This window comes from Atractosteus spatula, chromosome 9 (genome assembly GCF_055471065.1).
Source record: "Atractosteus spatula isolate fAtrSpa1 chromosome 9, fAtrSpa1.hap1, whole genome shotgun sequence".
Classification (NCBI taxonomy): Eukaryota; Metazoa; Chordata; class Actinopteri; order Semionotiformes; family Lepisosteidae; genus Atractosteus; species Atractosteus spatula.
In genome coordinates, this window is record NC_142714.1 from 22,552,398 (window position 1) to 22,567,318 (window position 14,921).

Consider the following 14,921-nt stretch of genomic DNA (forward strand, 5'->3'; position numbering starts at 1 on the left):
GGTGCAACTTATGAGAACATATTTTAAATGTGCGGGCAAGTTCAAATATCAAAATGGAGTATCACATTCAGACCTTGCTAGTAAAATAAGAAAGCTCACAGTAAGACAAAGACTAGTTTCTGATTCATGGACTAGCTGATCATTATGTAGATCTTTAATTAGTATGTCGACTGCAATTACTGGGCAAGTTGCTGATCAAAAACACATTCTCATACTACAAGATCAGCATTTGCTCAGGAATGCAAATGCACTTTGTGGTAAATAAATTCTTCAACTACAAGCATACAAAATTCATAGATCCTCCCCACAAGCTGGCCTCCACTGCAATGCCACTAAATGATACCATAGCAAAACAGAACTCTTTTGTTGTAAAAATAAGTCTACAGTCTGCAATTGTGAGTGTTTATATACAGTCATTAAAAGATTCTTCTATTTTTCCCCAATCATTCAGAGTAATGGAAAGATCTTAAGATTTCTGGGGTTTTGAAATTAATCTACCTTAACAAAAAATGAATGATCTTTTTCTCCTGAGATACTGGCTAAGTGTCTCTTCTTTATTGTAGGAATAAAGCAGTACATAAATTGTAATTGCAAGTTGGAGTCTGTACTTATCTGCTTGATGCAGTGGACATAACATGAACCAGGAATGCAAATGTCTCTGCGGAAATAGCATTTTAATAGTCAAAGTTCTTACTTTGCTAGGTACTTTATTACATGCAAGAAAGTAACTTCAGCCTCCTGTGTTGAGATTCATCGGGACAGTCAGTAAAGGTCCTCAGGCATGCTTTAGTCTATGGCTCTAGCAATCTTATAAACTGTAAATAAAGTCTAAGATTGAAAGGCTTTAGGTCACTTGATTTATCTCCACATTTTTTTACTTCCGATGCATTCACAATATTTCTTACAGGTAAAAAGCAGCTTTGTGTCAGTTATTTGAACTGATTTATTTGACAGTGAGAAATGGTACAATCTGATCTGTCTGGATAAATAAATGTCCTAGTAGTAGTTGCTCATTTAAAACAAAGTTGAACAAGTAGAATATTACTATTAATAAAATACAGTAAACAAGGATGTTCTAGGTATTCGAAGGACACATTTCATAGAAAAGGTAAACTTTACTTAAAGTAAAAAGGGTAACACTTCAGGATAACACTAATTTGTAGTGTAACGTTTTCCTTAACACTGAGGAAGCCCTGTTCCGAATCGGCCACTGTATACTTTCAGCAGAGCTAAACGTCTTCGAACAAGGCAGAGCTACTCAAGCTGGCCATAAACAGGTTGTGTTTGCTTAGTGGAATTTCATATCTTGAGGAAGCAATCACACATGCTGAGCTGAAGAAGTGAGCAAACAAACAGTACACCTTCAGACAGACTGACATACAGGAAAAGTGTCCACAGTTCAGTAAACAGATTGTTTAAAAAAGTTTCTATCATGTTAGCAAGTCCCAAACACTACCATACTTGAGTCTATTTCCAGATTTTACAAATAACATCTGTGTGTGGAGCAAACAATCACATTCAGATTGTGTTAAAACACTGCTGGGACTGGATGTAGTGTGTAATTTTGGTACAGCCAGTACCTGTTCAATGATCTAAGAGATGGTTTTATACAGTTACCACATCTCTTTTACTATGTTACTGAAGGTCTTGTTATATTCAGTCTTGAAAATCCAAAACTTTATCTACAGTAAAACAGATTCACTGGAAGGTGTGATTATGTAGTGAGGGGTCCTCACTTTCAAATCTAATAAAAATTAACAGACACAGGGGTTCCTGATTTCAGTTTTAAAAAAAATGGAAAAAAGTAAGGACACTGCAGACTGAGTAAAATGGGTATTTAGAATAACTACACTGATGATCATGTTGTTCTGAAAGGACACAAGAGCCCTATTTTGAAGAAAGCTCAATGTCAGAGAACATGAGATAGCAGAAAACAGGGACTGACCGTAAGAGGATTTAAAGTATTGATGTATGATATATGAGAAGCACTTACAGCAAATGCTATGTTCCTTCAAATGTGGAAATGAATTTGGATTCTTTTTAAATGGAAAAAATGTGATTGTTTCTCACACTGTAGCAGTGTATGCACAACACAGGCGTTTGTCAAGAATAGGAAAAATCTATTCGGCAGCAAAAACACCAAGAATAGGAGAATTTTGCGTGAATTCTGCCAGGCTCAGCCCAAGCCCAGCCACATTTTCTAGCGGAACAGTCACCAAATGAGGAGGGGCTTGTAAACCTGAACCTCATTTCTCATCTATATTTTCAACAGGACTGAGATCTAGAGTCGTTCTGACCAGAGGATTGAGGAGGAAATTCCTCAGTCTTCTCAAACAAATCTTTTGCCTACCAGTGATTAATCAATGCATTAATTTGAGTGACAATTTTATTTACAATTACAGATTATCTACTGCAGTTAGATACAACAGCATGATGCAGATGTATCAGCAGACAGGAGGAGCATGGTACTTTCCCCCAGCCAAGAGCTGAACTTTCAAGCCCAGCTGGTAAGAGTTTCATATGGAACTGCTAAGGCCACTCTGACAGAAGGGGAGCTGTCAAGGACACTCTGACCTCAGGGCACTCACATGGACTGGGATCCAAAAAGAAACAATACGGTACATCTATAGCTTATTCCTTCTCAGAGTCCAGTCTTCTGAAAATGGCAAACCTATGAATAATTATACATTAGTTACGTCTTGTTCTGCATGCAAATATTATTTATTAGATCCTATAGTACAGTATCTTACAAATTCAAAAGAAATAAAAAAAGTTATGGTTGAAGTGTGTCAGTACTTGCAAAGTAATGTCCTGCTTAATCAAACTTCTGGAGTGTTCAGAATGCTGGAATGCCCAGCTATTATTTTCAGATGAACAAATTGTAAACCGTTAAAGTACCCCACCTTAAATCCAGAATATCCATTCCGAAAAGCCACAGATTGAAATGGGCATCACCTCATTCTGAAGCATTTTCATACTATCTCTCACAGTGAAGACTGCATTGGATGGGGTTAATGTAGTGTGTGGTAATTAAGTGCAATGTTTATCATTTGTACCTACAAAAAGGCACCAAACTAGGATCCTTTAGCATATCTGCTTTTAAACAAGCTCTGTTTAGTTATAAAATGCAGTCTTCAGTGTGCTTATTAGTTCTTAACTTTTGTTGCCAAAATCTGGCACAGATCTTATTTTCTGTTTCTGCAAACATCTAAAGTCATGTATTGCACAAATTATTTCAACACAGACCGAAATGCAGGCATGTGATTTCTAACCCATTACTTATGTTAGAAGAAAGGCTGAAAAGACATGTGGGAGAGTGAGGGTTTTTAAGGTCTTTTCTTTCCCAGAAAAAAGAATATTCTCCAAGATAACTAGCAGCATACCTTTCTCTTAGGGTCAGATAATTTCAGTACAGACACAGTTTGACAATGAGAATGCTTCCAATTAAAGGAGTCTTTTCACAGGATGGAGGCAGGCATCTCTATTCTAAGTGCTAACAGAGTGCTATTTAATGTTTTGCCGTTGTGGAAAGACTGTATTTCAAGTGCAACGCATGTCACCACAGACTTGTTCTGATTTTTGAAGCAGCAGGGCAATTTCAGTTCTACACCCCCTTCGTTTTACTTTTATTTTCTTCAAGATTGAGGAGCAGATCTGTTTCCCCACTTCTTTATTACATTGTGGGAAAACTGCACTGTAATAGAAAAAACTGAACACTTGAAAGGATGGATAACTACTGAGTGAACAGATGAAAGAGGGATGATCTTCCTTTTTTTCCCCTCAAGCCAACTGGACTCCTCCATCCTAAACATGCGATTGATTTTCTCCAAGAACCGAAGCAGGAATAGACTGCTTTCAAATGTACAAAGACTAAAGTCCTCTTCATGAATATGGCTGATAAATACATCAATAAATACCTATCTGCCCACATATTGGAATACTGGAAATACTTGTGTGATGTGTAGCAAATACCTGGGCATATGCATCTATATATTAATATGAATACTGTAAGCACATGTAATGTTAGCTACATAGGGGGTGCCCAGTTGCAAGAGAGTTCTGACATGGAACAGGAGGTGGTCTGACTCTACACTGTACCCCTCAGCTTTCTCCTGACCCCTGTTGGACATCTGGGAAGACAGCAAGCTGCTTTCCCTCCCAAAGCACAGCTCTACAAAAATAAATACAGGATTAAGTGTTGTCTGTGACAGCATCTGGCATTTCATTATCCTCTGTGCAAAGCAGGAATGAGACAGACTACACTGGATGTTCATCAGCCTGTTATAATCATGAGCTGAGACAGTGCTGATGCAATATAATTTATGTGTGTAGCTTAGGTGCTGAGCAAAAGTATTTAATATTCAGGTTTGGAAGTACTACAGCTTTGGGTCTGAAGTGCGTGAACAGGACTGTTGTTGAGGCCAGCTCACTAAAACAGAGAGACTGGTATTCTGGCTTGGCAATAAACACAATTTTAAATGACCACGGATGACTGTGCATTGATGGCAGACATGATGTCAAAACAGCAAATCAGCCCTACATGACCTTTTTTGAGGATATTGGTACGTGTCTCCACACTATAAGCCTGAGTGTTCAGAACCCAGCCTACCTCCATTCTGGAAATTGGACAGGAAAAAAAGACATAATATTAACTGTCCAGTTAGTGTTTTCCATGTTTCAGTATCGGAGAACAACATTCTGATATTTTGGTTTCTTCATAATTCTTGATCTTTAAGCATGAAGGGTGAGTCCTTTCTCCCATTCTCATTCCTGCTTTTCTCTTTGATTTCCAAACCGCTTTTATTGCTTCTGCACTGTGTACTCCAATGGTAACTGTACAGCGTGCCGCAATTCATTACTGAAACATAAAGCTGGGACTTCTGCTTTCTTCCACAAGGCCCACTCCCTATGCCTTAGGCTGTGTTCTTTTTTCTCCCAGGCCTGTATTTAGCGAAGCGTCCGGCGAGGACGCCTTCGGACCTCTTGGAAGTTTTGGAGAAGCCGTGCAAGGAGAGAAGAGCAGGAATGGGGGGGGAGACAGGCACAGTGCATATCGCATTTTAAATGCGAAAAGAGAGTGGAGCAGAAATGCGCCAGCGCCCTGTGTGGGGCGATCGAGCGGGGCCTGGGAATCGAACCCGGGGCTCGGTCCGTGCTGCATCATTATCTGCTGAGCTTGCTGGAGCACTTGCCCTCGCGGCTGGAGCCCTTGCCCCGGGGGCAGTGGAAGGAGCTGGAGCGGGCCTGCCGGCTGCAGCAGGTCTCCTGGGGGTAGGCCCGGCGGGGCGGGGGCGAGCCCGAGAAGCTGGGGGGCGAGCGGCTGCGCCCCAGTCCGCCCCCCCGGTGTTCGTGGCGGGACGGGGAGGAGCTGACGGAGCGCTGCAGGGAGGAGGAGCTCCGGGGGGAGGCGCTGGCGCTGCGGTGGGGGGTGGACGGGCTGCCAGCAGGGATCCTGGCGCTGCTCCGGGTGGCGGCCGAGCCCCGGGTCTTGGGTCCGCTGCCATTCTGCATGATGTGGGCCAGGCAGGAGAGCAGGTCTGAATCGCTGGTGCTGCTCGCCCGGATCCGGTACCGCCGCAACCTGCAACACCGATACAGGCATCAAGGGATGGGACTTACCATTACCCAGTAGATCCAAAAAACATGCAGAACTACTAAACATCCGTGCAAGTCAGAAACATGCACTGAGAAAATGGGAATCCTGCACTTGTGCACTTAGCAGGACCTGAAAGAGACAGCTGTGTACATACAGTAGTGCAAGATAGCATAACTTCACTAGTGGAAAACACACGGAAGTAGATTTAAAACCATGAATGGGAGGTACTAATTCGAAGTATTGTAGGAGTATGTAAGAATCTACGCAATCATGTTGTTCAAGCTACAGTATTACCCTGACATCTTTCAAGAACGTGATGGATGAGATCAGATTGGATGAGATCAGATCAGTTAACTACAAACAAACTAACCTCTTGTTTGTCAACTGTTCAAGCTCATAAAGGTGAATTCTGAAATCTACAGGAGCCAGGTCAGGGACATTAAAAAGTGTGATCTGCTTTCATGTACTTTAGTTTTTTTAAGATTACTGTAGCTGAGCTTCGAGCATGCAACAATGTGTTAAAGATACATTTCAAAAGAACAGCAAGCACTGCATTACAAGAATTAAGCCTGGAAAAGACTAAGACATACATTATCTGAACAATAAAAACTCACATGCTACTACCCACAAAAACACCAAAAGCCGACAAACTGCTCTACTGACTAGAAGAAGGCTACAGCAGAACAAAAACTGCTATACACTACAACAAACCAAAGGTATGTCCCGCTAAATCCTGAGCAAATGGCAACCAACCAAAAGATATCGAATTGGAAAATGTCATGAAGGAAATTTATTAGAGATGAATTTAACTTGCAAAAGATGAATACTAAATAAAAATGAGGACCTCTCTCTTCACATTCTCCTTCGCCTGTAGAGGACTGTACAGGAATAACAGAGGGAGGACACGACACCGCCTGAATGACATTCCGGCTCTCACCTGCTGTCCACTGCGGACCGGCTGGGAGGCTTTCCCGGAGGAGGACGCGGCACGAACTGTCCGGACAGTGGCTCGGAGGCCGGGACGGGAACTGGCCGGGGGATCTTGCTCTTGCGGGACAAAGGACCAGAGGAGGAGGAGAGGGAGAGAGGATCCTCGCCTTGCCGGTCCGAGCGGGAGACCAGGCAGGACTCATCCTCCTGCGAGCGGTCGGACGCGGAGGACACCTCTCCGCGCAGGCCGGACGCCGGACGCCGCTCGGAGGCGGGGCGCCCGGGTTCGGAGTGATGCGCCTTCTTCTGCAGCAGCTTCTCTTTCGCCGAGCCGGGCGGGGGGCACTCGGAGAGGCCGGGCTCCAGCACGGGAATCCGGCTGAGCCTGCGGGCGGGATCTCTGCGGGGGGGTGCCGGGCCTGTGCCAGCAGTCCCGGCAGGAAACATACCCCTCTCTCCTTCCTCCGCTGGGTGGGCATGGGTCTCTGTGGATCCATCGGGATATCTGGAATCACTCTCCATGTCCTTGAGCTCAGGGAAGGCACCCCTGCAGCCCGGGCCATTCACCAGCGGGGACAGGCTGCCATTGGCGATCACTGGACTCCGTGGAGGGCTGGGCGAATGGTGAGCCAAGACCTGGCATGGCACTGGGCTGGGAGCCTTTTTCTCAGGTTCCTCAAAAATGGAGTCTGCAGGCCTGGGAGTTGTGGGAAGAGGTTTCTCATCAGGCTGTCGCTCCGCATACCCTGTGATGCACAGGTCCCCGTGGCGGTCCTGGGGAGAGTGCATGTCAGCAGTAGTGTCCATGGGCTGGCAGTCTCCCTCCCGTCTCTCCACCAGGAGGCACTGTGGCACACTGTCCGAGGCAGACTGGGAGGACAACACTGAGGGCCGAGGGGCAGTGAGCTTCAGGAGACAGGAAATAAAAAAATGCCCGTGTCAGAACAGAAGAGACAGGGGCACCATGCCCTTCGCATTTACCTTTCAAAAAAGGGACAGCAAGATTGTTTGAGAACATTAACAGGGCTTACTGGGCTGCTGCTTCTTCAAGGATTTGTGTGGCTTTTTCTGTCCATGACAATCACTGAGGTTTCTTCGATCATCATTATTATTTAATTGTGAATGATCAAAATACACCATCAACACTTTTATTGATATACACTATGACAAAATGTTGGGCTGCTTTCCAGAAATTTCTTAGCTCCTTCGGCCTAATACATCCCTCATCTATACCCTTCTCACGTTTTCTCATGGTGTCACATTTCACAACCTCTCTGAGATTTCTACATAAAACAACATCAGGGATACTTACTCCTAGTTATAGGCTTCTACTGTATCTTTGTTCCATCTTGAGCTCTTAATGACCTAACTAAAACAATGCCTGACAATTAAATGGAATTGCCACTGTATCCAGGTTATTATAAAGCAAGCAGAACCACAATCCTGAGCTGTGAATATTTAGTTCAAGAAAATTTAAGAAAACACCGGAGAACGTATTTCTCAGTAACTGAACAAGGCCTGCAAGTTGCAAATGCAAAGCAGTTTCCAGTTCTAACATTGCTCCAAAATTGCTTTCAAAATCTACAGGAGTCAGAAAATCACAAAAGGCAAAGAAACCAGGAAACCCACCAGATGCAATGACTCCCAGCCTTCATGGGTATTTTGCTTTGAATGTTGGGTCAAGCACAAAAAAGCATGCACTGAAAAAGTTCTTTTACAGTACCAACGTGACTTGAAGTCCAAATACAAAGACATTTTCTGTACAAAAATGTGACATTCTTAAGCCAACACCAGAAATGACGGACAGGAATTGAAGCTCTAACACAAATCGGTTGTCGCTTTAAATTCCTTTAATCGTTACATGAATAAATATCGTGAAATGGTGACTGTGGTGTGCCCCTCTGCAGTAACCTTTGACCCATACTGCAAGAACAACTATTTTTTCCTTCCCTTCGCGATGATGGGTTGCCAGTGTGGTCCCCTACCTGTTGATGAAACTGTTCCTCTGGTAGGAGGTAAAAGACACCCAACATTGTCCGAAAAACCAAAACCGAGAAACACTTTTACTGTACAAGTAGAAGGTTCAGAGGATGAAACCCTTACAAAATAGCACTCATGGCTTGTGCCTCTGTGCTTCAACAAGACAAAGCACCTTAGGAAGAGTTCAACCAGCAAAGGAAAGGAACCTGAATCTGTCATGGGATCTACCTATCATGTGATTGGGTGTGCATCCAGAGCCCACATGGGCTCCCTCAGACTGATGAGCTGCAAAAATTGTCCAAAAAAAACACAAACATGAAGCAAGGAAAGAGTGAACCCAACCAAGACAAAGGTGATGAGGGTGTGCCAGGGAGGGCAGATAGTCACCTGCTGGAGCTGGGCGCGGGAGATGCGTATGACAGAGGGGTACCTGGCACCCCCCGGGACAGCCGGCAGCTTCCGGTGGCCCGGTGAGCGGGAGAGGACAGCGGGGTGCTCGGCCGACTGGCTCCTGCGGAGGCCGGGCGCTCGCTGGTGCAGGGGGTCCGAGAGGGTGGACAGGAGCGCGAGCGGGCTGGGGGAGCGGCTGGGCTCGGGCAGTGAAGGAGGAGAGGTGGGGAGCTGCGAGGACATGAAGGATGGGGAGAGGAATGAGAAGCGGATCTTGTGGTTGCCTGAATTGAGGAGTCAGCATCTCCTTAGGCAGACCTTTACCTGAAGACTGTGAGGGCAAAAAGATACTCACATACAGTACCAGTCAAAGGTTTGAGGACACCTCCTTGAAACACGGTTTTTCATGATTATCTGTGCTTTAAACTGTATAAACTTGTCTGTGCCACTTAATATTTAATTACATGATATGTGTACTTATATTCTTAAGTGAACTGCATTGAAAATGTTAATTTTTCATTTTCAATAAAATGAACACCCAAAGCAAGCAGATTTCAGTTTGAAGCCCAGGTTAGTTAAAAGTCAGAAATGTGTATAACATGGTGTTAGAACACTTGAAGTTTAAAATTGTCTTTGTTAGATGTTCTCACTGTTAACTAGCATGTTACCTCATTTACCTTTTTTCACCAATCAAAACGTTTCACTGGTACTGTATACAGTCATATGTGCATATGAGAGGAGGCATTACAGCCCATCTAACCTGTTTTGTAGTTAGCAGTTAATTGATCTGAGGATCTTAACCAGTGGCTTCTTGATAGATTAACTTAAATCTGATTAGGTTTCATCAAAGCCAGAGTACCAATGTACAATGATGTGGCTTTGTAGCTTCCTCCATACTCCCACAACCCTTAGAGTAAAGAAATGTTACATTAGGTGGTCAGACTCCAGGACCCAATGGACACAGGATATTCTGGTTTGAGCTTCAGAATTCTTTGAAGCTTCACAATCAATGCAATTGATTTGATTAGTTTATCATTCAAACATTTTTCCCCCCCAAAGTTTTACTACCTTTGTCTAATTCTTTAAAAAATCAGATCAGTTAAGTGACTGTACAAAATGCCAGGAAAAACTGTGGTCGTCCAAGTTTAAGTTTGAAACCTAGGATGAATGAAGCGATAAAACATTCTAGGTTCATGAGGTATGAGAGACATGGGTGCCTTGGTTATTTAAGAGCATGGCTTACTAGAAACATATTCAAGTGATCCTGTGTAAAGGAGATCTTAACTAACAAAAAATGACTCAAGTGGAGTGAAGTGATGCTAAACAAAGTAAGAAAGAAATAAAGTTAAAGCAAAATCCAAAGGATAACAACAAAAAATTAACTTGCTGTTCATTTATCACAATCTTTTCATTTTTTTAATATAACTGATATTGTTAACCTGGATTAAAATGTAAATTAGAAATGTTACACTGAGAGGAATAAACCTTTGGAGTGTTTCAGATCAGACTACAGACAACCAGCATGTTAACAAAGATACACACAAGAAATTACTGTTTTTTAGGCCAATGAACACATACTCCAACCGAAGAAAGTGAGCAATGTATAAGAAATAATATGTCAAGTGTACCTACTCAAACAGCACGGTCTACATGTACTGTATGACTATCCAGCATTTACACTGATCTACTCCTGGCCCTGTCTGCATTAAAACAGTAAAAGAATAAAGAACATTATGATGATCAGCTTGTGGTATTTGAATAAAATTAACAATGATACATCTGATCATACTGTATTGGTTGTACAGATTACTAATTGTGTGCTATGTGATTTTCCTGCACGTATACTATTAAGTCTATTATACCCATACGAGTTATCTACTCCAGCTAAAACAGGAGGAGCACATTAGTACTGCACTTGGTCTGCTTCATTTCAAGCATACAGTAGAGGTGACAGAGCTGTACTGTATTTCCAGAAATCAGTTTTTTATACAGTAGATACTTAAAGGGGTAATGTAATTATATTCCATACATATATGTAAGACATCTTACAAGATCCACCAACAGTTTCAGGGGCCATTTCAGAGGAGGATCAGAGATCTCCGAGCCTGGAGACACATTTCCCCTCTCCCAGCCATGATCACACTGACCTTTCTATCTGTGGTCCTTTCCAGGGTTGTCAGGGAAACACATCAGAAGCCATAATTATTCTCAAACTAGGATCGCACCTTCCACAAGCTCTCATTGATAGACTAAGTGCTTTTTAAGACCTCTCCATTCATTTATAGATTTTACTCTTCTCCTGGAATTTCTTTCCCTGATTTCCATTTGTTTGGACACTGTTCTTCATATGTCCCTGTGCCCTTTGCCTAGCATCTGAAGAAGGCTCAAAACCTTCTTCTTGTTTTTTTTCCTTTCTATTTTTCAGTATGGGATTAACCTCTGTTTCTTTCTTATATTAAAAAAAATGCCTGGTTGTCCTCTGCAATTGTCACACTTGTTTTCAAATTGAACTGTTTTTAAGTGATGTACTTAGTCATCCAAAAACAGGACAATCAATATGAAAATAGAGAAATAAGGCATAAGACCTAAGATATGCCTTTTATGGATGGCCACCTGTCTCTAATGCTTGGAAAGAAATGGTGATTCTACAACCAATATGACTAGAAATGTTCACTTGAGCTCTTCACCTCCATTTTGTAAGGAATGAGGAGTAGCTTCTCTACGCTGACGAAAAGAGTGCTGGTACATTCTGTGGATGCTCAAAGGCAAAATTAAAGATGTATTAAAGACAGCTTTACATGCTTTAGGAATTTCAATCAAAGCTATGATTAAATACTCATTGGACAAGCAATAGGCTACTGCATGGAGTATAAATACATAATACAGTCTGTTTCACAAAACTAAGTTAATTTTTCGTTATTCACCAGTTTTTCCCTACATCTGCAGAGACAGAGACATATTGAAGAAGACTGCTGTACTGAACTTCCACCGATAAAACAAGGTCTGAAACCCTTTGAATCACAAACTCAAGTGTCTCCAAGAAAGAGTCAATGGAATGGATAGGATAGCAAGCTGCACAAATTCACAATCTACATTACATGCCCAGGTCTTCTTTTAGGAAACTGTCTATAAGCAGCCAGTACACTAAGGCAAGAACCTTTCAGACCATTATGAAGCCACCAACCTCCTGTGTTGGAAAGGCCCTGGATAATGGCCTTCATAAACATATGAATTTACTAAAGGAACTATGTGCTTTGAAATACAACCTGCAACAAACCCTATTCATCAGCACCTGTTTTTATGTATCCAACTCTATTACAGGTGTACAGGTGAATCCTAGTAAACTGCTGCTTTGAGTCCCAAACTCTCAAACAAAAGGACTGCAGTAGAGTTGCACAATTGCAGACACAGCAAGTGTTGAAATGCTGATATACATTGTATTCTTCTATCCATATACAGTACAACATGCTTTCAGGGTTGCAGGGCAGGTCTGGAGCCTATCCCTGACAAACAACGAGAGCAAGGCAGGATGTACCCTGGATGGGGTGCTGTTTCATTGCAGGGTATGCACTGACACAAATGCGCACACTCACACCAAGGACAATTTTTCCAGAAGCCAATTAACCTATCCATTAATCTGGACTGAGGGAAAAAAAACTGAGCACCCGGAAGACACCTACAAGACCACAGGGAAAACAAACTCTACACAGATGATAGCCCTGGAATTGAATCCAGGACCCCAGCACTAAGAGACAGCAATGCTACCCACTACACCACTGCGCTGCCCATTATGTTCTTCCATATAAAGCTCTCCTTCACACCTGGATGCATGTACCCCAATACTCCAACTTACTTAGGAATTATAAGGAAAAGATGCTTTAGTTGAGGTGAGAGCAAAGTTTCTGAAAAACCTGAAAAATGTCATGGTAGAAGATGGCTACAAGAAAATTCTAACACTCCGGTTTTCATTTTACTTGAGTTCGTGCAAAACTAAAGCCCTGGATCTACACCCTGCCCCCCTCCCAATCCTGCAAAACAGGAATAACAGTTTCATTTGGATTTTTCCCTCTGTAACCAATAATAAATTGGAATTACTAGTTGGTCCTAATCGACAATACATGTACCACATGGGCAGAATAAGATCAAGCAGACAAGCTTGTCACGCTCACTAACCCATTGAAACACCTATCTTTTGACAGGCTGCACACACAGCATCTCACAGGAGAGTGAGCGCCGAGGGCAGGAGATCACTCCACTCTCACCAACATCACCCCACAAGTGTGCAGAAGCAACATATGGACCACACAGGTCAATCTCCACTCAGCACAAGCACCTCGTTTCATTTTCACCCTGAAGTTTCGGGAACTCCGACGTGCACATACCTGCGTGAGGACTCCCTCTGCCAGGGCCTCCGCTGGACTGGTGGGGGTGGCAGCTGGCAGGAGCGCAGGCTGGCCCACGCCAAGTTCTAGCCGTTCCACTTTGAGGCCCGGCTCAGGCCCAGCGCTGACCCTCTGGGCAGCAGGGGGGCTGTTGCTGAGCCGCTCTTTGCTGGGCATCTCCTCGACCAGCTGCAGAACCTCGGGTTCTTCTTCTGAAGGGCTGCTGGTGGCTTTGGCTCCTGGCCCCCCAATGCCAGCCCAGAAATCCTGCAGGTCCTGCTCACGGTCCACCACGACCCATTCCCGCGAGTCCACATCCTGCTGCCCAGAGCTTAAGTTCACGGCCACAAAGCCGCTGCTGGCTGCTCCCTCACCCTGCTCCGGGGAACCTGGGGAGCCCGGTTTGGACCCACCTGGCAGGAACTCCTCATCATAGTGCCACACCCTCTCAACACGCCCTGCGCTGCCCATCACAGCTGGGTTTCCCTCCTTGTCCTGGGCCAGGCCTCCCTGCTGCTTTCCAGAGCTGTGGACGGAGAGGGAGGGGCAGAGGACAAGTGAGAAGACCAACTAAACAAGAGAACAGAAACAGAACTTTAAAAGCTAAATTCCACTGAAATGGAAAAAGAACATATTTAGCATCTGGTGGTTCTGCCAAGAGCAGCAAGCCGGGTCTTATCTGGACTCGGTACAGTGAGGTGCTGTGTGACACACACCAGGCTTCGAGGAAGCGCTCCGTGTTGGGTTTGGGCTCCAGGGTCAGCCTCCTCTCCAGCTCGAAGCTGTGGATGGACCGCAGCTTCCTCAGCAGGGGTGGGTCCGACTGGGCTGTCTCCGAGCGCACCCTGACAGGAGACCCAAGGCTGGGCCCGGCATATGGGCTGTGGTTCCCCTGGTTCTGACTGTTTTCCTCCTCAGTCTCTACCTGATCACAGCAAAACAACCAAGGTGTGTCAGAATATTGATCTGTTCTTAAGACTAGCTGAGCAAGACAACCAATCCAGGTTACTGTCCTTATCTGTACAAGACAACTAAAGATAGGCACTAAAAAGAGTCACATTGAGTGTTAGTCCATTTTTGTGCTTATTAGTGCTGTGAACATTGAAACTAAAGGAAATTTACTCACTTGCATGATGTGTTCAAAATTTCAGTGAAATCAAGAAATGTCAATAATGACTTAATGCACCTTTTTTGGTCTGTGTGCAGCCACCTGTTTGAGTAACATGTCTCCAAGGTGGCGTTCTCTTCATATTAGGCCCAGAGAATCCTAGACCCCCTTCTGCACGCTTGGAGTGCGGAAGCTGGCTGCCCTGAAGCGACAGAGGGACCGGACTCACCTTCCAGCCCGCTGTTTTCACCCGGTTGCGGTTCCGGTCCAGCTCCTCCCAGACGTCGGGCTCCTGTGGGCGGCGCGGCAGCCCTGGTGAGCCAGGCAGGGCCTTGTCCAGACCATTCTCCCCGTCACTCAGTTGCTCGTCCTGTAGCACCTCATCGGTGTTCTCTTTCATGAGGTCTCCCGGCATCAGAGAAGCGTTGGCCATGCTGCAGGAAACGACAGTAACACAGCGTTATTCAACACCACCTTCTTTTCTAGGGAACATTCTTTAAACACCGGGGTGGGTAGGCAGTTGTGTATGTAACAG

At 44.2% G+C, this 14,921-nt stretch overlaps 1 protein-coding gene across 1 annotated transcript in view; it reads right to left on the minus strand.

Annotated features, from left to right (window-relative positions):
• Positions 1–2,372: 2,372 nt before the first annotated feature.
• The window catches only part of LOC148828420 (tau-tubulin kinase 2-like), a 55,403-nt gene continuing 42,854 nt past the window's right edge, over positions 2,373–14,921 (minus strand). Inside the window, exons 11-16 of the mRNA XM_088925983.1 lie at positions 14,616–14,820; positions 13,995–14,203; positions 13,279–13,804; positions 8,894–9,127; positions 6,534–7,432; positions 2,373–5,581 (exon numbers count right to left, since the gene is read on the minus strand). Of these exons, the coding sequence (XP_088782109.1) occupies positions 5,164–5,581; positions 6,534–7,432; positions 8,894–9,127; positions 13,279–13,804; positions 13,995–14,203; positions 14,616–14,820 (2,491 nt within the window). The 3' untranslated portion in view covers positions 2,373–5,163. The remainder of the gene's footprint in view (positions 5,582–6,533; positions 7,433–8,893; positions 9,128–13,278; positions 13,805–13,994; positions 14,204–14,615; positions 14,821–14,921) is intronic.